This window comes from Canis aureus, chromosome 3 (assembly GCF_053574225.1).
Source record: "Canis aureus isolate CA01 chromosome 3, VMU_Caureus_v.1.0, whole genome shotgun sequence".
Classification (NCBI taxonomy): domain Eukaryota; kingdom Metazoa; phylum Chordata; class Mammalia; order Carnivora; family Canidae; genus Canis; species Canis aureus.
Window position 1 is genome coordinate 28790625 of NC_135613.1, and position 25178 is coordinate 28815802.

The following is a 25178-nucleotide window of genomic DNA, read 5'->3' on the forward strand; positions in this document are numbered from 1 at the left end:
CTTGGGGTCTCTGTCCTCACTCCCTGTGGTCTGTCTCTCTGTGGCCAAGGCCTCCTCTCCTGGGTGGGGCTGGGACTTGACGGGGTGAATCACTGCCTCTTCTGCTTCCCATCTTCATGGTTCCTTGTGGATGGCCATCCTAGCAGTGTGGCTTTTTCATGGTGATGTTTAGCAGCTCAGAGCCAGGCACTTCAAGTGGGGGAGGGCCCTGCCTTCCAGATTTCTGGCCCAGGAGGAACCTCTGAGGGACAGAATAGCAGCTTCCTGTTGGCAAATGGAGAAGAGGCCAGAAGCAAGGGTGTTCTTGACTTTCAAAGTGGAGCTCACCCTGGTGGCATTGGACTCCCAGCTTGGTGACTGATTGTCACTGTTGGAGCAGAGGTGCTAGCATCTAGTGGGGGAGGCACAGGGTGGTCCCCACCATGGACAGTGACCCAGTCCCCTGTGTCTCAGTCCCGACACTGAGAAATCCTGCTCTGGATCGTGAACTTTGGAGGAAGCGAGTCCCGTTTGCCTCTTCCTGACTTCTCTTGGCTCCCAACAGATGTAGGGCTGATAACTACGGGCAGATGAGTGATGGAGTGAACGGGTGACCAAATGAACAGAGGCTGTCAGGAAGATTTGTGTTTCTGTGCAGAGATGGGAAGCTGACAGAAGGTTTTGTCCAGACCAACATGCTCTGCCTGACTTCTAAAGGATCCCTCCCACCGCAGGGCGGGCTGCTCTCACCTGGGCCATGGCAGCCCTCTACTGGGCCAGTGAGGACGCACCTCCCCAGGCGTCCAGGTCCCACGGTGTTGGCTTTGCTCTTTCCCTGCAGGATGGGCACACACAGCCTAATGTGCCCTGAGAAGGAGAGAGGCAAGGGTGAGAAGTGCTGGGGCCATCCACCCTCATGGGACAGAGGCACAGGCTCTGTGATCCCCTGTGCTCTGAGAAAGGAGAGGCTCAGGAAAAGCAAGGGACGGCCAGTTGTGTTACCTCTCAGGATGGGGCTGGGCTCCCTGATTGGGATTGCCCCTCGTGACCCTCAGGCCTCCCTGTTCCATGAAGAGGGCAGCTGTTCTTGGAACTCTGACAGTTGTCTTGCCCTGGAATGTCCTGATGAAGGGCTGGAGGCTCCCTTTTGTATTCCGCCACTGCGGGTCTGTCTCTTTTTCTCATTTCTGGGTCTCTATTCTGTTATTGGGTGACTGAGTCTCCCCCTGTGTGTTCCCGTGTTTGGATCCATGCAGGTGTTTCTGATTCTAGGACCCTGTGTCTCTCAAGGCTGTCCTCTCCATCCCGACGTGTATCTTTGTGCTCACGTGTCTAGGATGTGAAGGCAGGGCTGGTGGCTTGTCTACTGCAGTTCCCCTACTGCCTATAGCAGCACCTGGCCCAGTGGACCTAGGGTGATGGGGGCTAGGAGGCCTGGGATCTGAGACCTCAGGAGGCAGGGGTCCCCCTCCTCTGGGACTGTGCCGCCTGTCAGGAGGCAACCGAGTGAGCACACGCCGAGGCAGACAACCAGCAAACCTTTGCCTCCGAGATGGCTCATTCATCTCCGGCAACTGTCAAAATATTAAGCTAACTGGGACATGATTGTTGCAAATTGCTCCAGAAAATAGCTGGGAGCTCTTAAGATTTTAAAATAGGTGTTTTTAATGCTGCAATTGTCTTTTGATGGTTTTATTAAGTGATGGAGAAAGTACAATTAGCATGTTTTGCCTCATTTGCCCTGTGGTGTTCATTTGGGTCTAGAGGAGGGCCACTCCGGTTTCCATGGAAACCAGCTTGTCAGGCTGGCTCTGGCAGATCAGACAGGAAATCTTCATTCCCAGAAGCAAGTTGTCAGATCCACTCTCAGTCAAAGTGCAGTGAAAATATTTTCCATGTTACTTGCCTGTGGTTCCCAAGCGCAGAGCGCCTGTTCCCTGATGGTGCCTCCATGTTGGGGCCAAGCACTGGCGGCTCTGGCGTTGGGAGCCCTGGGCACCGGGGGCTTGCACTCCTGCATGACCGTGGGGCTTGGCTTGGCCCTTGGGGCTGTGTTCAGGGGAGGAAACCAAAGTCCCCAGCTCCCTTGGGGAACATCAGAGAGGGAACTCCACCAGGAGTTTAGAGAGGATGCCAGCTGCTCCCCACCTTCCCCACTTGCTTTCCTTTATGTCCTGCGGTTTTGCTGTTCTCCTCTACATTGAGGATCTTCCATGTTGAGGAAACGGCTTTTTTATTTTTATTTTATTTTATTTTATTTTATTTTATTTTATTTTTTAAATATTTTATTTATTTATTCATGAGAGACAGAGAGAGAGAGAGAGGCAGAGACACAGGCAGAGGGAGAAGCGGGCTCCATGCAGGGAGCCCGACATGGGACTCGATCCCAAGTCTCCAGGATCAGGCCCTGGGCTGAAGGCGGCACTAAACCGCTGAGCCACCCAGGCTGCCCGGAAACTGCTTTTTTAGAGGCATCCTAGCTGATATCTCCGTGGGGGCCTGGGTCTGTACACAGAATAGCACTGAGTTTCTGTGTGACCCTAGGTTAACCACTTGACCTCTCTGGGCTCCACACTCTTCCTGTACAAGCGAGAGGGGCTGCACCAAGTGATCTCTGGACTTTTCTGGTCCCTGGTTCTCAGCCCAGACACTTATCTCTGGTAGGTTCTGTTTCCTGTCATTGAGCCTACTGCCCATCTCTAAGCACTCCTCTCTGAAGTTTCTCAATTGGAGCTCTGAGTCAGCAAATCCAGGCATCCCACCTTGAAGGATGGGACTTGCCCAGCCGGCGGTGCAGGTGTGCTCCAGCGGGTGACCCGGCCACAGCCCCTCACCAGGTTGCCCGTGTGGGCCCTGGCTCCGTGTCCCCCTGAGCCTCACATCTGTGTGCCGCTGTCCTCCTGGCCCCCATCGGGCAGGAGCTCTTAGCTGTGTGTAGGCAGGTGGACGTTCCCTTGCTGAGTGCTGAAGCTCCCCAGCAGAGTGTGTTCGATTGGGAGCTCCGGGTCTGCTGGATCTGTTTGCAGAAACTCGAGCTCAGCCTGGGCTGAGTCCCCTGGCTTTGTTCCTCTTCTCTGGAAAGTGGCTGAGTGAGGGCCCCCTCCCTACCTGTGCTCCTCAGGCTTCTGGGCATGCTGACGACCAAACCTCCCTTATGTCAAAGCCCCGCAAGGAGGAGGTGCCTGCAGTCAGAGCCCTCTGTGGTAGAAATGCTGGAAAGCGGGCATCCCCGGGGTTAAAGCATATGATCTGTAGTCTTTCCAGCAACCTCCGGAGGGGCAGCATTGTGGTGGGAGGCTCCCTGAGCTCTGTGCCCATCTCCCATTGTGTGTGGGGGTTGGGGGCCAGAGAGCTGTGTCTCAGCTCCCCTGCCCTGTGCCCTCCCTATGCCATCACTCATGTGGTTCTTTCCTCTAAAGGTACTAAGAAACTGACCAACAAGGCCACCCTATGGTACGTGCCCCTGTCACTGAAGAATGTGGATAAGGTCCTGGAGGTGCCTCCGGTTGTGGTAAGGAGACCCCCTTCTGTGTCTCTCTGGGGGCAGCTTGGAGAGGCTACACAGGTATCCCAGGAGAGCAGCCTCAGGGACCAGGCCTGGGTCTGCCAGCCGGAGATGCCAGTGGAGCAGGTGTCCCTGAAGGGGTCTTTGTGCAGGTTTTGTTCATGCTGGGAATGTGAGTGAAGGCTGGCCTGGGCCTGGTGGGGGCCCCTCCCAGAGGACCCTTCCTCATACCCCTGACCGGAGGGACCCAGTGTTGGGTGGCAGGTCCTTCTGCCGAGAGCCAGGACCTCCAGGCTGCCTGGCCCAGCCTGCCACCACCCCCCTTGGCCCCTAAAGAAACAGATTTTAAGACATCTCTGTTCCTACCTCTTCTGTCACCGCCCGTGGTTCTCTCATTGTGGTTCTGCTGCAGACAGAAGCTTCTTTGCATAAAGGGGCCTGTTGTAAACATTCCCAGGCTGCCACAGGCACGATTGGCTAGGCAGGCTTCCGGAGGGCGAAGGTTGTGCCAATAAAAGGATTTTGTTCCTTTCCTAGTTACCCTTCACCTCCTCCTGTGGCCCATGTACCTGCATGTTTCCAGGACACGCATGACAGCTCCTCTGTGGAGACCTGTGGCTCTCTGCCCTCATGCCTCAGCAGTTAGAGGGGAATATCCCGTGGCCAGGGCATGTCTGCCCCCGTGCTGAGCATCCTCCAGAACAGGAACCAGACCGCTAGAAACTGGTGCCTGCTCTTTTTTCTCAGAGCTCACAGGGGAGCTGAGCACTCCTGGCACGAGCAGTCTCTGTCCTCGCCTCCCTGAGATGCCGCAGTGTAGGCACTTCCTGCTTGGGGGAGGCCTGCTCTGTCTTTCCTACAGGCCTTCCCACTCCCTGCACCCTTGCAGGTATAATGCTGCTGGGGCACTCCCTGCAAGTGCCCCCACAACCTGTGCCAGCTCAGTATCTGACCCCACACCCTGCCTGGGCCCCCAGGGGCAGTCAAGGCCCAGGTGGCACATCTCCTAGGTAGGTAGGGGTGGCTGCCTGCGAGACTCTAGCTGCTGTGTAGTCTAGATATTTTAAAAAACATCTTGAGATAGAGGAGTCCTCTCCATGTTGAATGGGAAGGATGCTTGGACCTTGGTCTGGGTTGGGTTGGTGGCCTGTCCTCTAGTACTGTGAGAGAAGGGAGGTAGTGCCACCACCTGCCGACAGCCCTGGTGCCACCCATCCCTAACAAGTGAGGAGAGCAGTGGAAGCTCATAGCCAGGGCATGGAGCCCAGCAGTTCCTAGGGGTCATGTCTCTGTGGGTGTCCTGGGGCTGCTTTGACAGAGGCCCCAGGGGAGGACCCTTCCTATATCTTCCAGCTTCTGGTGGCTTTGTGGCCGTGCACCTCCTCCTCAGATGTGTGCCAGTTGTTACCTGTGGGTTCCGTTCTGTTGCAGCTTTACCTCATGTGAACACACCTGCACAGACCCCAGTTCTGTGTGACGTCACATGTGCAGCTTCCCAGTGCACAGGGAACCCCAAGCTCTGCTCTCAGTTCCTGCTGGCGTCGCCCCCTCTCTCCCCTCCTCCAGCCTCTCTACCTCCTTCCCTCTCTCCCTCCTCTCTGCAGCACTGATCGGGGGCCTTAAGACCCAAGAAGCAGGAGTGAGTCTAGAGTGACTTTTTTCCTTAGAAATGATGAGTGTACCCACTCCTTGTTTCATCTTTCCCACTAAGTACTCGGTGTTCAATTAGCTGTATCGTGTGTAAATACAATGTAATTATTTAACTGATTTCATTTTCAGATGCCACAGAATTTAGAGGTCTGTGGCTGGCTATTCTCTGGTTTCAGCACCACGTGATGCATGTTACGGGGTTGATACTGCAGGAAGATTCCGGGGCTGAGCCCGTGAGCTCTGCTTCCTTTGGCTCCTTGGGGCTGGGGGCTGAAAGCTTTGGGTCTCCAACCAGTGGGGCAGGGGCAGCAGTGTGCCGGTTCCTGTCCCCCCACAGGGCCGGGGCAGCCCTCCTCCCCAGGGAGCACTCACCCCCATATCCCAGAGGGGCCCAGAGTTTCCCATCCCCTTTGTTCAGCCGGGTTTGATAAGACATAAATACCAACTCTGCCCTTGTAGAGGCAGAAACAGAGGGCTCCAGATGGGAGAAGCCATGTAGTTCCTAGCTGCAGCCGATGCTAATGTTTATGGGAGCTGCCCTTCCCCCCCGCAACGTGAGGCCCACATAGAAGCCTTCAGTTGATTTGAAATATAGATCTGCTGTGTCCTGTTGGATCCTGGAAAGCTCAGTGTCTCTCTGACATTTGTGCTCATCTCACTGGTAGCATGGCCTCAAGGCTTTCTAATACCCACCAGAATCTTCCCTCCAGCCTTTACAGATTGCTGTCACTTATTTGAGAATACACATATTTCTCTGCCTAAGTGTGTGTATTACACATCTCTCACGTGTGTATATGTACCACAGACAGGTACATCACATATCTTACATATACACATGTTGATGTCATACACACATGTGGACAGAGATTACTGCACATGTGCATCTCCCTGGAAGAAGCGGGTATTGATCCTGTGCAGTGTTATTCAGTGTCCGCTCCACCCTCTTCTCCACGGAACAGGGACCTCAGTACTCAGAATCCCTCTGACAGGAGAAGGACCCCTGTGGTGACCAGGGCAGGGGACAGGGGGCCTGAGTGGCCATCAGAGTAGACATGCTAAAAAAAAAAAAAAAAAAAAAAAAAAAGAGTAGACATGCTGGTGTTGGTTTTTTCTTTCCTGTGTCTGAATACGAGCTTGAGTTCAGAGTCTTGCCCAGACTGTTGGACATGTGGGCTGAGCTGGCTTCTTCACATCAGCTGGGCTTGACAACAAGCCCTTGGGGATGAGAATGGGGTACCAGCCTATCGTTGGGATGTTCTAGTGATTCTATCCCCAGATTTAAAGATTTTATTATTTAAAACAATTTTTATTTATTCATGAGAGATGCAGACACACAGAGAGAGAGAGGCAGAGGGCAAAGCTCCCTGTGGGGAGCCTGATGCAGAACTCAATCCCAGGACCCTGGGATCACAACCTGAGGCAGATGCTCAACCACAGAACCACCCAGATGCCCCTATCTCAGATTTAAAGCTGGCAGGACAGTTTTGAGGAGGTTGTGTTTCCTCTGTCTTCATGGCTCATGTCTGGCCAGGGCCCTGCCACGTGCCCTACATGTCTGCACAGGCTGGATTGGTGTGTTTCACATGGCCAGGATTTATTAGGCTCTTTTTTTTTTTTTTTTTTTAAGATTTTATTTATTTATTCATGAGAGACACAGAGAGAGAGAGAGAGAGGCAGAGACACAGGCAGAGGGAGAAGCAGGCTCCACGCAGGGAGCTCGACACAGGACTTGATCCCGAGTCTCCAGGATCATGCCCTGGGCTGAAGGCGTCACTAAGCCGCTGAGCCACCCAAGCTGCCCTTAAAAGGCATTTCTTAAGGACACTTGAGTTGAGCTGTGAATTTTACTGGGTAGGCACAGCACAGACTCTGCTTGTACAGTCTTTACTCTGGGCGGTGGGACAGGAGGCAGCAGTTTATTTACGAAAGAAAAGGTTAAATTATCCACTACAGCTTAAACACTCATGGTTTGTTTCTTTTGAACAGGCCACTCAGTCCCTTTCTCAGTCTCCTTGGGAGACAGGTTCTCAAGCCTCAGATAATGGTAATTAAGCTGCAGAGTGGTGTTCAGACCCTGTGTGATTTGGAGCAGAGCCATGAGCAGGAAAATCAAGACGTTTAAAACTGGCTTTTGAAAGAAGATCTAAAATTGCCTTCTGAAATGAATTTGCCTCAGTCAGAGAGGCTTCCGAGGGGGGTGGAGAGGGGCCCTGAGCTCAGTAGCTTCTCCATGGGCCCAGCCAGAAATGCTGGCTGAGTGAATGAAGGGGCAGATGTCAGAGCTAACCCAGAGGAAGAGAGCTGGGCTGTGGGCGGGGGCAGCGGGGGGGTGGGGGGCGCTAGGGGGCTGGGCTGTGGTCAGCAGGAAGGGAGAGGACTGCTAGGGAAGCCAGCCATCTAATGAGGGCCCGTGGACCTGGCCTGGGGCTTTTCCGAGGGGTCCCCCAGGGAGGACATGTGTGCCCTACGCTGGGCAGAGGACAGGCCCTTGCTGTCACATTTGAGAAACCCAGCATCTCCTGCTGTGCCCAGAGATACCCCAGTTTTTGTGTCAGGTTTTATATTCACGTTTATTCTTAACTTCTTGGGTCCAAACTCGTGCCATCCATTAGGAGAGCTCCACTGGACTCTCTCAGCTTTGGTTTGCGTTCCCACAAGTGTGCAACCTGTAGGACCGGCTGGGAACCCAGCAGAGTGAGGGTGTGGGGGGCATGCAGGCAACTGCTCTGTCCTCACCTTGGCAGGGCCCCCCGGGATCCTGTAGTTCCGTGTCTGGGGATAAATCCTAGGAAGGAAGGAAGGGGCAAGTGTAAAGTATGACTGAGATTGTTAACGTGATGTTGTTTTAACGGTGAAGGACCAGGTGCAGGCTTAATGCTCTCGGTACCAGGTCCATCACCTAAGTTGTGTTAGGCTGAGAAGTTCACAGTTGCAGTGGGAGGTGGAAACATTGGTACCCCAGAACTTCACACATGGCCAGGGAGAACTCTTACACATACGTGGGTATGGGAACCATTCTAGGAGGCAGAACATAAACATTTGACTTGGGTTATCTCTTGATACGTGAGATTTTTGCCTTCTCTGTGTTTTTATTTTTTCTATTAAATATATATTATCAGGAAAGGACTAGATGGCTCCAATTACATAAATGGAGGCCACACAAGGAGGCCTTGAGCCTGGGAGGCAAGCCACGCCTGGCCGAGGAGGGTGCGGGGAGGAAGGCCAGGCTCATTGCTGCTGGCCTGACATCCCCCCCACCCCTGCCGTGCCTCCCCACAGTACTCCCGGCAGGAGCAGGAGGAGGAGGGCCGAAAGCGGTACGAGGCCCAGAAGCTGGAGCGCATGGAGACCAAGTGGAGGAATGGGGACATCGTCCAGCCCGCCCTGAACCCAGGTGAGAGCTGGGGTGCAGGATGGGGGGCTAACCTCGGTCAGTAAGTGCCAAATGCGGCAGGCTCACAAATCTCCACTTGGAGTGACCAGGCCCTCTGGGTTCCTGGGGTCCGTGTCCCCTGTCCCTGCACCTTGCAGACCCCTTCTCAGTACTGCAGTCAGCAGTGAGGGACAGGACATCTCAAGGGGCCCTACAGGCCCGTAGAGTGCAGAGACAGAGGCCCCACTGCCAGGGCAGAGAGAAGCACACCTGTGTGTAGCCTCCCCCAGGGTGGCTCAGGAGCACAATTTTTTTTTTTTTTTTAATTTATTTACAAGAGACACACAGAGAGAGGCAGAGACCCAGGTAGAGGGAGAAGCAGGCTCCATTCAGGGAGCTCGACGTGGGACTCGATCCCGGGACTCCAGGATCAGGTCCTGGGCCGAAGTCGGCGCTAAACCTCTGAGTCACCCGGGCTGCCCAGGAGCACATTTTTTTATGACATTTTCAGCTCATAAAAACAACAACAACAACAACAACAACAACAAAACAGGCAAACGGTAGCTGCTATTCCTGTGTTGTTCCTTATCAGCCTGCCACTTAGATGTCACCATGGAAAAAAGGTAGACTGACTCCCTGGCTGTGAGGGTGAGAAAGTTCCACGGGCGTGCTGGCTTCCTCTCAGGCCATGTCCTCTGGCTCCTCATTCTCTTGCCTGCACATCCAGGTGGCTGGCTCTAGCAAAGTGTCTGCCACAACCTGAACGGCCAGGGATGGTTTCCCCCCAGATGGGACTTTCTTCCCTGCGCCCTTAACAGACAGCTCCCCTGGCACTCAGACAGGTCAAGGCAGGGTCTCTGGGGCTTCTGTTCCCATCAGGATATGGTGAGCCCTTGGGTCGTGGGTTTCCCTGTAATGTGTGTCTCCCCTATACCCACAACGACCACATTGTGTCCATGTGGAAAGGACTCTCCAGAATGTGCTGTGTGTTCTGTATGGGGTTCCATAGGGTGACCCTGGACACAAGTAGTGTTTGGGTTCTGGATTTGGTCCCAGACAGCTATGGACTTGTCCCGAGTAATCCCTTCCTTGCTCGGTGTTACATCCCGATGTGCCCTGGGCTCTCCCCCTCCAAGCTGTGCCCTGGCTCCTGCTAACCAGGGCTATAGGGAACTCTAGGGCATGGGCTGGACAGTTTCTGCTCCCCTGCCTGCAGGGGCCCTGGCAACAATGCATCACGTGTGTGCATTAGGACAGGACCTTTCTGCGCGCAGGGTGCCCTCGGGCAGGGCCTGTTTGGTTTGCACAAGACTCTGCGGTCTCCATCTTATCTTTCTCACTTTCCAGCCTTAACCTGCCCTTCCCTGTGGGCAGGTTAAGGCTGGTGGCCTGTGCGTGGGGTGGTGTCTTCGGTGTTTTCACATCTGGTTTTCAGTAAATACCAAAATGATAAATTACTTCTTGGTATTCCTAAGAAGTATGTTACTGGAATCAACGATCTGTTTATAGCACAGTAACCCACAAGACAGGTCTGGGGTCACTCCTGAGACTGAGGGTCTACCCAGGCCCTCGGACCCCTGCTGAGGGCAGCAGAAATGCCAGACCCAGGCCCTGCTTTTGAGGGGTAAGCAAGCATGCTGGTCAGGCAAAGACACGGAGAACTGCAAAGTGATATGAGGATGTGGAAATGTCTTTGAAAAGGTACAAACTGGGTGCTGAGGGTATATTCTGGGACAGAGAAGCTGGAGGGGCAGCCCCCCATCCTACCCTGCAGAAGACATGTCCATGCTAAAATTCTGGACCCTTATTTAGAAAAGAGTGTTTGTAGCGTAATCAGGTTGAGGATCTCGAGATGAGGTCCTTCTGTGTTATCCAGGTGGGCCCCAAATCCAGTGACTATTGTTCTCATTAGACAGGCAGGAAGAGACCGTGTCAGCCCAGCAGCAGCAAGGACAGGCCAGGAGGAAGTCTGAGCAGCACGTTGGGGGCTGCTTGGGCGCTCCTCTCTGGGTTATTTCTAGCCAGTGCTCTTGTGAAAGCCAGGCTGAGGGCCGAGTCTGGGGCTTTGAAAACCTAAGCTTAGTCCTTGTTTCCTCCTTTGACGGTCTGGGAAACTAATATAATGCCCACGGTTCCAGCCCAAGTCCCTTCATGCATGGGGCTCTTTCCTGTTTGCCCTCCTGTTTGTGAATCTGATACATGACGTTTCTCAGAATCTGTTATTCTCCAACACTGTTACTCAAAGGTGACATTCTGAATCTCAAGATTTCTTGATAGAATTTTATAAGCTTTTCTTTTTTATTTTCCTATGTTCCAGTAAAAATGCATCTTTCTCAGATAATTGGCTTAGGGACTGGCTTTTAAATGCTTCTTAAGGAAGTCACATGCTCGTTCCTTGGTGTTTTTGAATGTGGTTTTATTTCTGACCTCAGCCTCCTGCTAGAGCTGGCCTTCCCCTGGCAGGCCAGGCTCCCAGTTCCCCCGGGAAGGGCAGGATGGGCTCCCGTGTGGTGGGATGGGCTGGGCCTGGTGGATGTGCCTGTGCAAGCAGGACAGGCACTCAGCAGGAAGAGCAGAGCATGTGCTCAGCACTGGGGGTCTTTCTAACTCATGAGCCCCTTCCTGTGAAAGGACTCCGCTACCCCCACATTATCTGTGGCTCTCTGTCACCATTGACACCAGAACCCGATTTCTCCAGGCCGTTGCCTAGCAACTCCCTCGCCGGACTGACCTCATCCTTCAGGTGTCCTTTCAGAGAGTCTGGGAGTTCTTTTTTTTTTTTTTTCTGGGAGTTCTTTAAAACCAAGCTTTTTTTTTTTTTTATTGTTTTCTGCATCTGAAAAGAGAAAATATAATTACCTTGAACTGTTTGATCCATGGCTGTCAGATGTCCAGCTTTGACTATGTAGGGACTGTTTGGCCACCTGGAGCCATTTGAGGGCTGTCGGGTTTGTGACAAAGAACCCCGGCTCCGGTTGCTGGGCTGGGCCCACGCTCTGCCTCCCTGTGGTCAGCCCCTGCCCGGCTGCCCCTGAGAGTGCTCGATGTCCATCTGGGGTCTCCCAGGACCTGACCAGGCCCCATCATCCTGAGCCCATCAGCATTTGTTCTGGGGAGGGAGCGAAGTGTAAGGAGGCAGAGGCAGGGTGGTGAGTGGGACGTTGTCTGGAGTTGGACTGCCCAGGTCTGAATCCCACCTCTGCCCCATGAGGGTTAATCTCTCTGCCTCTGTCTCCTTGGCTGGAATCACAGTAAAGGGAATTTTGTGTGTGTTTATGACCTCTCCCGTTGCTGCCCTGGAGGCCTTGCTCAGGTTCTGGACATTGTCATGAGGTTGAGGTTCACACACATGGCACTGTGTTAATCAGTGCCATCTGTGGTGGCCTCTCAAGCTGCTAAACCCTAAAGTCCTAGTGCCTAACTTAGTAGAGGTTTATTTCTCATAAAGTCCAAACCGGGTGTTCCAAATCAGGGGGTGTCCTGCAAATAGGGTGGACTCCGTTTTGTAGCCCTGCCTCTGGCAGCTTTCTGGGTTACCTCAGAAGGGGAAAGAGCACAGGGGCTCACACAGCGGAGGTTTGGATGGGCTGGGCCTGAAAACAGCAGGTGGCACTTCTGCTCACGCCCCTTTGGCAGGAAGGCAGCCTGTAGAGGAGGAGGGTAGTCTAGCTGTGTGTGGAGCAGGCGAGGAGGAGGGGCTTTTTTTTATTGCTGCTGCCTGCTGACCACCAGGTCCCATTTTGTTCCCTTGCACATGTGGGACACTTCCCCGGAACCCTGTCCAGCCACTGCCTAACCTCAGGGGGCGGTACCTTGGATTCTATGGTTTCCTATTGGGTTTAGATGTGGTACCTCATGGGCCAGTGGCTGGTGACCAAGCAGTGGGACCCCTGCAGCAGCACCGCATGGAGGTGGGATAGGAGACAAAGGCGAACACACTCACATGTTCCCAGGACTGATGTGCTCACAGGGGGCCTGCTCTCTGGGTGATAGGGTCGGGGGCTCCTCAGCCCATCCGTTCTCCAGAGGGTCTTCCTTGCCCGCTGTCCTCCTCGGCCTCCTCTGAAGTGGGTGCCTTCTCGTCTACAACTGGAGGCATCAGAGGTTATTTAGGCTTGAACAATTGTCCCTCCTAAACTTTGTGGGCGTCCATCTGTTGGCTTCCTGTCAGCTTTCAGTGACAGTCACACCAGCATCCTTGAGGCTCTCTGGTGGACACATGCACCTATTAGAACAGATGGTGTCAAAGTGTCACATCTGTCTTCTGGGGTTTTTTTTCATGTGTTTCTAAGTGTAGCCTCTTCTAGATATCTGGCAGCAGCATGGAGGGAAGGATGCCCCCAGGGATCTGGCGAGCTAGGGCGGTGAATGGGAGGGAAGAGCTGGCATGTCTCTGGGAGCTGAGGCTTCCAGGGCCAGGGCCGAGCCCAAGGGGCTGGCAGGAGTCCCTGGGAGCCATCCAGGGAGGCTGTGTCTGTGGTGTCTCCACCTACCACCATGTTCAGTGAAGTGTAAATGTACACTCTCTCAGGGTTGCATGCTAAGTTTCTGAAATACTGTCTGCGATTATTTATGAAATTGGGAGTGAAAGTCAGAGGGCTGATTATCTAGACACAGGGTCACCGCAGCCTTGGGAGCAAGTGAGTAGCCACGAGGTGTTCACTGGCTGCCTGCAGGCCTTGCAGGGTGCCACAAGAGTGACATCACGAACTGATAACAGTGTGGCTGATGAACGTTACTGACCTGAGCGCTCAGACCATGGGTTCCTTAGAGAAATCACACCTGCACTGCCGGCAGTGGGATGCCCCAGGTGGCTGTGCAAACGTCAGGGCAGTCAGTGTGTCACAGCGCTCCACCTTGGGCATCGACCCCTCCCACACCCTAATCTCTCTCCTTTGCAATTCCAGAGCCCAACACGGTCAGCTACAGCCAGTCCAGCTTGATCCACCTGGTGGGGCCTTCCGACTGCACCCTGCATGGCTTTGTGCATGGAGGTAAGTCTGCGGCTGTTTGTCCACTTGCTCCCACTGGCACCCTGCAGCCAGGCTGCTCTCTGACCCAGTTTTGGCTCTTGTGTTTAATGAAATCTAAGTTTAAACTTTTAAGAGGCTGCATAATAAATTACTGAAATATAGTCGGCGCCTGTTTTTTAAAATTGGGAATGAAAGTCAGATGGATGACTGTCCTGACGGAGGGTCACACGCAAGTCTGGGAGCATAGAGCCACATGGTGTGTAGTGGCTGTGGCCTGGGGCAGGGCTTTTCGAGGAAGAGTGATGTCACCAGGAGTACAGTGTTAACTCCCCAACAAAGAGGGGCTCCTTAAGCATGTTTTTGCCTCTGATGTTCTCATTTATTTCTTCCTTTGGTCAGATTCCACCTTAAACCATGCAGGCCTTTTAGTTCCTGGCTCAGGAAATACGGTGGGACATAGGGAACTAAACTCCAGGTTCATAGAGGGACACTTGACCTTAATGGAGTGTAATTATTTTTTGTGATTTAGGGAACACAGTAAGCCTACAGGCATGGGCACAGTGCCGTTCATTTACACTCATCTCCAGTTGCCAGGAGTGCCACGCTGTCTTTTCTATTACTCTCAGAAAACTCCTATTCATCCTTCAAAAACCCAGTTCAGATGGTACCACTCTATACCAGGTTACCTTAGTATTTCTACGAGGGGAGGCCTCTTATTATTTGTATTGGCTCCAGGGCCTCACGCAGCGTCAAAGAGGTACTTTGCAGAGGCTTGTTGCATGAACGAGAGGCATAGATTACTTTCAGGTCAAGAAGTATGGGATAATGGGCCCTGGGCCTATCAGAATCAGAGTGGGTCCTGATGTGAGATGCATTTTTAAAGTTTGTTTCTTTTTATTTTTTAAGGGAATTCTCTTTGGTGTTTTTATTTTATTATTATTTTTTTAAATTTTTTTAAATGTAATGATTATTCTCCTCTTTCAACTAAAGCTGGCTGCAGTGCCCTTAGATCTACTTCACTTAGAGCCTACCCATGGGAAGCTCTGCTTCTTTACAAACAGTGTGGCCCCAGGCCCAGGCATGCAGTGGCCATCAGTGTCTCTGTACCCCGAGGATAGCCATGGCCTCATAAGTTTGCTCATCTCCTCTTCTTCACCAGTCCTTGCCCGCCTCCTGAAAGTGAGGGGCAGCCCCTCTCCTGAGCCCCGCATCCAGAGCCCAGGCCCGTAACTGCTCAGAATTGTCTTTCAGCCTCACTGAGCTATTTTCTGCCTGAAATTTGTGGAACTCTGTGCTAGAATTTAATCCTGTCCACATGTTAGAAGTTCTGGAGGGGTGGCATCTCCACCCTTTGCCATCTCCTTGTTGACAAGTCTTCTATCCTCACCTGCTGGAGGGTGTGAGTAAGGGAGTTGTTGGAAATCTAGAATCTGATGGCATGGCATGTTCATCTATGGAGCCTGAGCTACAGGCACATTTCTTTAAGGAGTGCATTTAACGGAGTGTTTACGATGGTTTCACAGCATTTAATGGCTATTTTAGTAGGGGTTTTCTGAACACAAGTTAAAAAACACGCCTAATATTTTTACCAAACATTATCATCTCTGAACAGCGTCTACTAACTCACCAGGAGCCAGTGAACAAAATAAACACGGTGCTGAAGACACCCACGCAAGAACTGTGATTTTATGGTGTTTTCCTGCAGAGAGAATGCTGTCAATAAGAGTGGCATCTAAACTCATTTCAATCAAAGTCTTCTCTAATCTGTAATTGAGTTGATGCCAATCAACACCGTGAATGGAGAGGGATGCTGATTTGGCTTTTATTCTGTAATTCCATACTGCATATGTGTTTTTTTTTTTTTTTTGCATATGTGTTTTTGAAAAACTATTTCTGCATCCCATTTTTGTGACTTTCACATTCTGGACAGTCTTGATCTTGCAGACCAGGCCCTGTCCTGCCACTTAACAACACGTGATGTGGACACTGGCCATGCTAACCTGGTGAGAGGCGTATGGGAAGGGTCAGAGGTCCCAGATGGAATGCATGAGTGTGGTCAGATGCTAGATCTCTTGTCCTTTCCTGGGTGAGTGGGCAGGACATCCAGTGATTCACTGAGGGGAGTCAGAACAGCAGGGAGCAAGCAAGAGGACTTGGGGGTTCATCCAGTGTGCTGGGAAGGGGGCTGTCTGTATGGCTGTGCTATTGATTTCAGAACCACAGTACAAGCATCAGCCTGGCTTTGGGCTTAGTCCTGAGTGAAGCCATGCAGGTTCCTTCCTCCTCTGGCCTCCCCATCCCTCCCCGCTATTGGTTGTGTCCCTTGAGTGAGGACTTGGCAGGTATCTGGGGTGTTGAGGTTCATGCCGCAGTGAGGACCTCACCCACCCACCCATCCTTGATAAAAACAGTAAGAATAAGAATCGATGGTGCTTCCCCAACATGATAAAAGAGGTATCTGAACCCTAGAGTGAGCATCTTCCTCTAAATGGGGAGCTCTGAGGACTGTCCCCAAGGTCAGGACTAGGGCAAGGGGCTGTTCTCTCACTGCGCATTAGTGTTGCTTTGGGGATTTGAGCCACTGCTGTTAAACCAAAGGGAAATTCAGAGGCGCAGGAAGAGAGGGGGGGTAACCAAGGTGTGTGTTCGCAGGCAACACAATACCCAGACAGCCAAGAGGTCCCACCATAGAGAGAATGCAGGTCATGCAGGAATTCAGTAAAGTAGCAGCACAGAAAGTGACTGACTGATGGGAGTGATAAGAGAACACTTGCCTGAAATAGAAAAACCTTTTTTTTTTTTTTTTTTGCAGGCTTGTTTGTTCTCCCAGGTGCGTTTTGGGTTGAATTTTATCTATATCGTGAAAAACTGCTTTGAGTAATTTGGTGAAAAGGCTCAGGACTACTTCTGTGTCTGTTGGTTGGATTTATCTTTCTAAAGTCCTTGTTCTGTTTATGCTGTTGGGAGGGGAGGGTACTGCTGCTCACTGCCAACCCCACTGCAACAATGGCTGTGGGCTTCCCCTGACGGGTAGTCCAACATCCTGCTCAGAGCAGGCCAGAGGTGTCTCCAACATGGATTCTTCACTTCTGAACTTTTGGTGGCCTTGGATGTTTCTTTGGCACTTTTAAAAAGTGTTTTTTTTTTTAATTTTTACTTTTTTAGAGATTTTATTTATTTATTCATGAGAGAGAGAGAGAGGCAGAGACATAGGCAGAGGGAGAAGCAAGCTCCCTGTGCGGAACCCAATGCGAGACTCAATCCCAGGACTCCGGGATCATGCCCTGAGCTAAAGGGAGATGCTCATCTGCTAAGCCACCCAGGTATCCCAATGTTTAATTATTTTAAACCAAGATATACTGTGGAAGTGGACCAAAGTGACTTTTGATGAAACGCAGCTGCCCCCCAACACTCACTGCCCAAGGGCATCTGCCCTTGCCATGCTTCTGTTCTGGTACATGGCTTGTCTCCCAGGGTCTTTTGGTGGGTCAGCCCAAGACTCGGCCTGTGGGAGCGCCACGCAGCGCTGAGTCAGGCAGGCACTATGACTGTGTCACTGTGCAGCTTTGTTATCACAGTGTCGTCTCTATCTCCCACCCACTCCCAACATCCAGCCTCCAGGACTCTGTAAGATGCTTCAGAGTACAGTTTTGCCTACCAGGTAGCCGCTCAGTATGCGTTCCCTGGAGAGAGCCATCCTCCGCCCACTTCAAGTTGGACTGCTCGTTCCTTGCACCTGCTCTGCACAGCTCTCCTCAGTTGGATGCTCTGGTTCACAGATTGTTGATTTTCCTCTTCACTAGTTTAGGTGGAACACGTCCTCCAGTGGCTTCCTGGGCAAAGTGTATATTGGCCAGATTAAAGGCTCAGCGGCTGTGCCCAAGGCCCCAACAGTGGCTTCCATGAGACAGATGATGGTTGTATCCTGTGGGGTGATGCAGTCATAAGAGGTCCAGGCCTATTTGGAAGCTCGTTGGTGTTGGCGACCCCAGCTCCCTCTGCCATCCCTGGGGTGCTACCATTTCTTTGGGTGGGGGCACATGGTGGCACCAGTGTTCCACCCCAGGAGGTGGGGGGGGGCTCCCAGGAAACTATGCCCACTGCTCACATCTCTAGGTCTAGCTGGCCAGACGCATCAGTCAAACCCTGGAGTTGCTATAGAACAAAGGGAGAACTAATGGCGGGGTGTGGGGCAGTCTCTGTTGGGGGGCTGAGTAGTCGTTTTTCTGAACTTGGCATATGTAAAGCATTTCCTGGCTGGGCATGGCATCCTCTCCCCAGGGCTCAGAGGCATTGGTGCATCCCCTTCCTGTTCAGAAACTCGGGGAGTCTAGATTCTCTCCCTCCACCCCTCCACTCTCTGGTCCTTTTACCTGACCCTCACTCGTCATGCTAGCCTCTGCCCAGGGCCCATCCACTGTCTTCCTGCTGGCTGCCTTCCCAAATACCATTACATCAGGTGGTCTGCAGTTTCTGCACTCCTTTGGTTTGTGATGTCACCCCCCCCCCCCCCACCAAAGCTGTACTTAACAAACTCTCCCTCGGAGCCACTGATCTGGATGGCTGGGCCTCATCCCTGGGGATTGTGAGCATCCCAAGGGTCCATAGGTGTGGGGACCATGCTGGGGAGCCACTGCTCCTGAGGTGAGTCCCTGCTGCATGTCCCTGACCTGGGTTCCTGCAGCTCCGGCCCTGTCCCTGCCAGGCAGTCTTAGCACAGCCAGCTTTCTGAGGCCTCCTCTGCCTCAGGGAACCTTCCTCTGATGCTCTCTGTTCCTCCTCTTCCCTAGAGTCACCCCTCCACTTGGGCTTTGGACCCACTTCTCGCTCACTTCTGGGTGTCTGCCCTGTTGGCCAGTTCATCCTACAGTGTTCCTGAGAGGTTGTAGATTGTGGTCTCTTCCTTGCTGCCTCCTGGGATCTCCAGGGCACTAAAAATTGCAGATGTCCAGGCCCCACCAGGTGGACCAGATGCCATAGGGTGGTGCAGTATCGCAGCTCCAGTGATTCTGACGGACAGGTCGGCCTGGGTTACCAACAACTGCTATGAATATGTGGCCCTGGGAAAGAGGACACAGATGGAACAGTGAACCGTGCTCGGGTCCAGAGCCCAGAGTGTGCATCCTGCCTTGGAACACTATTCTCAACTAAGAAATCTTTCTGGTTGTCTTCCCAGGTGTCCTTAAGTGAGCAACCAGTGCCCCCATTTTGTGCTAACTATTTAAAAGCTGGATGAGGGAGAACCTTGTTCCTACAGTAGTAGTGTTCTCTTAATTACTGTGGAAGACCCCAAAAGCCAGGAGAGGAAGGAAGTTTACAGACTCTCAGTCAAGGAAGGGTGTCAGGGGCAGCAGCGCTCTGTTCTGGACGGTCCCCTGACCCTCTGGCCTCCCCTGTGCAGGGCACACCTGTCAGAGCTCCTGGCAGAGGTGGACCTGTGGGGCCCTTGTCCTAGGGGCTGACCTGGGTGATTCTGGTTACCTCTCCAGTGCTTGTCCCAGATCCTTAGTGTCAGAGGAAGAATAGACGTGGCTTTGTCTGTGGCAGAGCTCAGTGTTAATGATTGCATCTGGTTCTGAGCAAAAACCACCTCTGCTCCAAGATGAGAATCAAGGCAGGGCCCTGACCATGAATTGGCACTGACTCAGTTTCCTAAACTTGTCTGTTCTTTAGGAGTCATCTTGGTGCCTGTTAAAAACAGACTCCTGGGCCTTCTTTGGGAAAGGATGGTGAACAGGTCTGGGCCCCAGCCTGGGAGCCTGCATTTTGAGTCACGAGTGCCCTGGGGGGTTCTCCTGATTCAGGGCTCTCATAAACTCCCAGCAAGAGTGCTTTTGTCTCAACATACCCAGTGACTGTGTCCTGTTGCCCCATTCCTCCAATCTCTCAGGAGCATTGAACACCTGCAACCCCCATAACTTCCCTCCTGGGTTTGTGCTCCCACACAACAAATCCATGCTGGCACCAAGAGGCTGGGTGCAGACACAGACCCCAAGAAGCCTTCAGTGAATGTAGGGCGAGCCCAGGCATCTGCATGCTCACTCGCTTCCCAGGCTGCTTCCCCCACACGGTCATCAAGGGCTTCCAGGAGGGCCTCCTGAGTCTCGGATTCCCCTATCTCCTGGGTGTCTTTGCTCCCCCAAGTCTGTCCCGGACCTCCTCCCTCTTCTGTCTTTTTTTGCCGAGCCTCACCCAGAGCCCCATGGTCTCTGTGACCTTATCCAAGTGACCACTGGTAGATTTTTTTATATCCCATTTATGTGGCCTCTGGCATCTTCACTGGGGCAGTGGCCCCATGGATCTGAGCTTTCTCCACTTGGCCATTCTTCTCACAACTTCTATGGAGTGAATGACACCCCCTGGAATCGTGCAGCCATCCTAATGTAACCCCCCCGGGGGGACCTTACGGTCTTCCTTCCTGCATGGGGGTTCTGTGGTGGGGGGATTAAATGAGATAATACAAGGAAGGCAACTAGCACATAGGAAACAATAAAGGTTGGTGGTTGTTAGAAGCGGTGGGCCTTTGAACAACACCGGTTTGAACTGCAAGGGGCCACCTGTGCGTGGATTTTTTTCAGCAAAGACAGGACAATCCTATGTGTGTATTTTCTCCTCCTTATGATTTTCATATAATTTTCTTTCCCTTAGCTGACTTTATTATAAGAACACTGCATATGATACACATCACGTGCACAGTATGTATTAATCTACGGTTCTGCTGTGGGTGAGGCATCTGCTCAGCAGTAGGCTATTGGTTGTTAGGTTTTGGGAGACGTCAAAAGTCATAGGCAGGGGGATGCCTGGGTGGCTCAGTGGTTGAGCATCTGCCTTTGGCTTGGGGCCTGATCCCAGGATCTGGGATCGAGACCCGCATCGGGCTCCTTCGGGGAGCCTGCTTCTCCCTCTGCCTATGTCTGTGCCTCTCTCCTCTGTCTCTCATAAATAAATAAATAAATAAATAAATAAATAAATAAATAAATAAATAAAATCTTTAAAAAAAAAATTCGCAGGCAGGTGTTTGACTATATGAAGGGGTCGGCACCCCTAACCTCACTGTGTTCCAAGGGTCAACTATAATTTGTACTTAGTTGGCTAGTTTTATTACACATGCAGAGAGAATACGAAGAACACATGCTTTTTTCTCACATCCAGTAGGGCATTTGTAGAATATCCTGTACCGTGACCACAAAACTCATTTTATTTATTTTTTTCCAAAAAAATTTTTTGATGATAGTATTTATTTGACAGAGAGAGAACAAGCAGGGGAAGTGGCAGGGAGAGGGAGAAGCAGGCTCCTCCCTGAGCAGAGAGCCCAATGCAGGACTTGATCCCAGGACCCTGGGATCATGACCTGAGCTGAAGGCAGACGCTTAAATGACTGAGCCTCCAGGCATCCCCACAAAGCTCATTTTAATTGTGGGTTCCCCAGTGTGGGACCCATGAAGCCTGAGCTTCCATAACAAGAATGTAACCACCTGGACATTAAGACACAGTCTTCTAAATAAGCTCTGGTCTCTCTCAAACTCAAGCCTAGGCTTCTAAATTATCTAGAACTACAAATAACAAAAAGGAGAGTGTTTCCTCTCAAAATTGGGTTTGGCTAAAGATGTTCTCAGAAAAGAGAGTGGGTCACTTGGAGCTTGTGTTACCTAAAAAGAAGAATTAAAAATAACTGAGTGCCGGAATTGGAAAAAGAGCAGCAAATCCACCCACAGGAAGGAGGAAGAGTGGGGCCAGCGCCAGCCTGGCTTTGTGCTCCAGCCCTGGGACCCCAGGCCTGTTGTCCCCCCGACATCTCTGCACCAGCCCCACCAGGCCCCAGCTCACAGCCACAGGACCTGTGAACGTTGAGCCGATAGGGCCCTCCCCAGATTGCCGAGTCCTGGGGCCCCACGCCTCCGGCATGTCCCCTCCCTGACCTGCCCCAGGCAGCACACAGCCTTGGCAGGCATAGCTCTGCCTGCAGCACCAGAGGGTCTTAGACCACGGGCCTCCCTGCTGCCTGCAGGATGCAGTCCAGCCTCGTGGCTCCGGGCTCCCTTTACAACCCTTGAAACCCTCTTTCCCTAAACGTGTTTCTTCCTTTTCCGCCTCTTGTATCTTTATTAATCCTGCTCTTCCCACCTGCACCTATTCTGCGTGTCCGGCCCGTATCCTGTCTCCTCCCTGGTGCTCTGGGAGCCCCTCCCTCCCTGGGGAGCAGCACCCTCCCCTTGGTCCTGACGCACCATAGCACATTATCGTTCCTCTTACGCCTTTCAGCTTTTCTGCCGCTTAAGATGGTGGAGATGTTCTCTGGTGTTCATTTCCTGGAGATGGTGAGCTTTCTCGTCCTGACTTCCTCTCTTCCCCACCACTTGGCAGAGAACCTTATGCATAGACGGAACTTGATGAGTGTCCATTGAATGGATGAAAGAAGTCATTTGGAAAGGTGGTTTGTGTTGATGCTGCCGGGTAGCTGTGTTCTAATCTGTTAGCAGTTTTTCTCTGTTAGCACCACAGGCAGTAAATCAGACTGGGTATGGGGCTCCAGTGGCCTTAGATCCAGCTGTCTGATTGGCCCCGGGTGGTGGGCACTCGTAGGACAGGCCTGTGCTTTACAGCACCCTGCAGCGGCCACATCCCTGCAAGGGAACCCACACCTGTCTGTCTGACCCTGCCCTGCACTTGGTTGGAGTGTGGAGTGGTCACTGACCCTTAACTGAGGCCAGGGGCCTGGTCAGTGTCAGCCATGGCTGCACCCCTGCCCCAGGTCACATCAGGGGTGACTGGACACTCAGCGTGGGGAGCATGAGCATCGATTGGCTCCAGGAGTGACCACTGCTGTTCCAGAAGATAAGGGGCCAGGGTGGAGCATTATGTGTCCTGTGCTACTGTGAGTCTACAAATCAGTTTATGTGTGGGGACCCCTCCCCCTAGCTCTAATGCACTCTGAGGTCTTGTGGGACATGCTGGCTGTGGTGGGGCCCCTGATTTCCAGGGTGACCTTGCTGACCTGACAGGGCTCCCAGCTCTGCAGTCAGCTTGCTTTGGAAAAAGAATAATGGGATCGTGACTGTCAGAAAACCTTTGTCAATGGGAGTCACTGGGGTTCCACTCGTCACAGCATCCTTAGTGTCCTCAGGCTGGCTGGAGGCCAATCCTCTCTTTCCTGGCAGAGAGGTCTCCGTGCCCTCCTATGCCCCCCAGGCCTCTACTCCTCGCCCCCCAGGCCTCTACTCCCTGTTTCAGCTTGGAGCCTTGGTGTGCTATCTGCCCTCCATCCCTCCAGGCTGTCTCCTCATCCTCCCTGGAATCTGCTCCCAGCACTTCCCTCCTGTGAAGGAGCCTTCTGGCCTGCTGTTGCCACAGCCCAAGAGCAGGTCTTGGCGCTCATAGTTCATCCAGCCCCCCCCCCACCTTAGCCTCCCACCCTGGGCCCCTTCCCTCCCCTCCCTACACCATGGCCTTGGGGCCTCAGGCCTCAGGTGTGCATCCTGAGCTCCCTCCCTCGGTGCTCATCCAGCTCCCAGCTTTATAGCTCTAGCCAGACCTCTTCCCTGCACTCCAGCTGAGTCCTCAGGACCTCCCCTGGGATGGCTCACAGGCTCCCCGGACCCTGTTCTTCCAGCCGTCCCCCTGTAGTGGCAGCCAGGCCACCCCCTTGGTTCTCTAGCCAGAATTCCCGTGATCTGTGATCTCCTGTCACTCGGCTGGCTCTCCTGGATTCTGCACCTAGCCATCAGCTAGTCCTTTGAGCTTTACCTTGCTTGTCTGACTCTCAGTAGAAGCCAGGTCTTTCTTTTTTTTTTAAGGAAGAATGGGGGAGAGAATCCTAAGCAGGCTCCAGGCCCCACGCAGAGCCCAACACAAGCGTGGATCCCACAACCCTGATCATGACCTGAGCAAAATCAAGAGTCAGATGCTTAAGTGACTGATGCCCCCCTAGGCACCCCAAAGTCAGATCCTTTAATTTGCGCCACTTTTGTCCTTACGAGGCCCTCCAGTCCCCGATCCTCCTTATCTTGCATGCCGTCTTACCTCACTGGGTCCCTGCTGCTCCCTCTTCCCTCTGCCGGATTCCCACCACTCAGACAGCCACACAGCTGCTCCCCTTCCTCTGCGGGTCTTTGGAGAAGGGGTGGCTCTTCCTGAACACCTCGTGTAAGGTAGACCCCTCCCCAAGCTGCTGTGTGCCAAGCACACCTCATAGACACTTGCATATTGACTCACCACCCCACCCAGCATGCAGGCTCACAGGGTGGGGACTTGGTCCCATGTGCTCACTGCTGCATCCCCAGCCCTGAAGGCAGGACCTGGAGTAGAGCAGACACACAGGGCTGCACTTTTTCCACACAGGCATGGAAAAAGTGCAGGGACCTCTAGGCGGGGAGGAGGGCCGCAGCACAGCAGCTGTGTTGCCCCCACCCCACCCTGGAGGAGCATGCACAGGGCTATGAGCCCCAGGGATGCTACAGAGCACCACTGAGACACCACCCACCTGAGACATCAGGGGACAGACCTCTTACATGCCACATGAACATCCAGCAGCCAAGGGCTCATGTGTGGCTATCGGAGTTCCTAGGCCTGGGGGACTGCATAGCTTAGCCGGGACCTGAAGGAGAAGGCAGGAGGAGGAAACGATGGGCTGAGGCGGGTGGTACCCGGGCAGAGAGGAGGCCTCCCACCCAGATGCTCCTGTCTGCTTGGTTTCCGCAGGGCGGTCGGGAATTAGTAGTGGTTTGCGCCTGTGGGAGGAATTGATTTCATTGCAAAACACAGAATAAGGCACAGATGCTCATTTCCAGTTTTAGGGCCTCATCTCACTGGGGCCCCCGCCTGCCTGGGAGACAGTGTGCCCAGCCCTTGGTTTGGGGAGAGGGAGAAAAGAGGTGAGTGAGGCACGTTTCTGCCTTTGAGGAACTGGAGGAGTGGGGTCCTGAGGTGAGCAAGCACATGCTGGTTCAGGCCCCCCATCTCTTCATCACGCAGCTGAGCGTTCCTCCCACTTCTCACTTTCTAAGAACCAGTAGTTTTAAAAATGTCATTCTCTGCGGCTGAAGCCCCAGAGAGTGGCTTCATGTCCACCCAGATGGCTCTGAATACAGGGCCGCAGGCAGGGTCTGGTTACAGCCCTGAAGCCCCAGGTGCTGTGAGCAGCGGCTGCTCCTGCCCTCGTGAGCTGGCCATGGGGTCCACCCACTGGTCTGACAGCCCTGCTGCTGTCTGTCCTGGGATCTGGTTTCCTCCTGCCCACCACTCCCTCAGTGTGTGGCTGGCCAGCAGTCCTTTTTCATGCAGAAATGCAGACTGTTTTTCTCAAGAAACCCGGTCAGCTGTACAGCAGCAGAACGTCCTTCTCTTTGGATGTACTGGGTTCTTTTGTCTTTGGTGCCAGATTAATTAGCTTTTGCTTCCTATTTAGTGCATCATTAGGGGCACGGATGTCCCCTAACAATGTCTTTCCTGTTCAGTATCCTGAGCATGGAATTCTTAAATATTACCCTTCACCCTGGCTTGAGTCTCCTTTGAGGAAGCTGACACCCACTGGCATGGCTCGGCCTCCTGAGACCCGACCTGGCCCTGCATGTACCCACGCTTCAGTCTGCCCTACCCAGAGTGGGGCAGTGTAGGGGGCTTAGCCGAGCACTGCCATCTGATCCCTAATCTCCCTGGCAGTTGGGACAGGAATCTGCCTGCCCTACTTTCCCTGCGTTGA

At 52.9% G+C, this 25178-nt stretch overlaps 1 protein-coding gene and 1 long non-coding RNA gene across 6 annotated transcripts in view; one reads left to right on the forward strand and one right to left on the reverse strand.

Annotated features, from left to right (window-relative positions):
- The window catches only part of ACOT7 (acyl-CoA thioesterase 7), a 102087-nt gene that overhangs the window by 41232 nt on the left and 35677 nt on the right, over positions 1 to 25178 (forward strand). For both annotated transcript variants that reach the window (XM_077891427.1, XM_077891428.1), the window contains exons 4-6: positions 3399 to 3490; positions 8414 to 8528; positions 13415 to 13501. In XM_077891427.1, the coding sequence (XP_077747553.1) occupies positions 3399 to 3490; positions 8414 to 8528; positions 13415 to 13501 (294 nt within the window). The remainder of the gene's footprint in view (positions 1 to 3398; positions 3491 to 8413; positions 8529 to 13414; positions 13502 to 25178) is intronic.
- On the reverse strand, positions 7665 to 24067 carry LOC144310460 (uncharacterized). 4 transcript variants are annotated; one of them, XR_013376177.1, is made up of 7 exons: positions 23961 to 24067; positions 21709 to 21849; positions 18313 to 18540; positions 17139 to 17405; positions 12451 to 12596; positions 11367 to 12152; positions 7665 to 7919 (listed from the first exon to the last, which is right to left on the reverse strand). It is a non-coding gene; the product is annotated as an uncharacterized LOC144310460 (long non-coding RNA). The 4 variants fall into 4 exon arrangements; XR_013376176.1 differs by lacking the exon at positions 23961 to 24067 and adding an exon at positions 23501 to 23628; XR_013376178.1 differs by lacking the exons at positions 18313 to 18540; positions 21709 to 21849; positions 23961 to 24067 and adding an exon at positions 17865 to 17917 and having other exon boundaries at positions 7666 to 7919.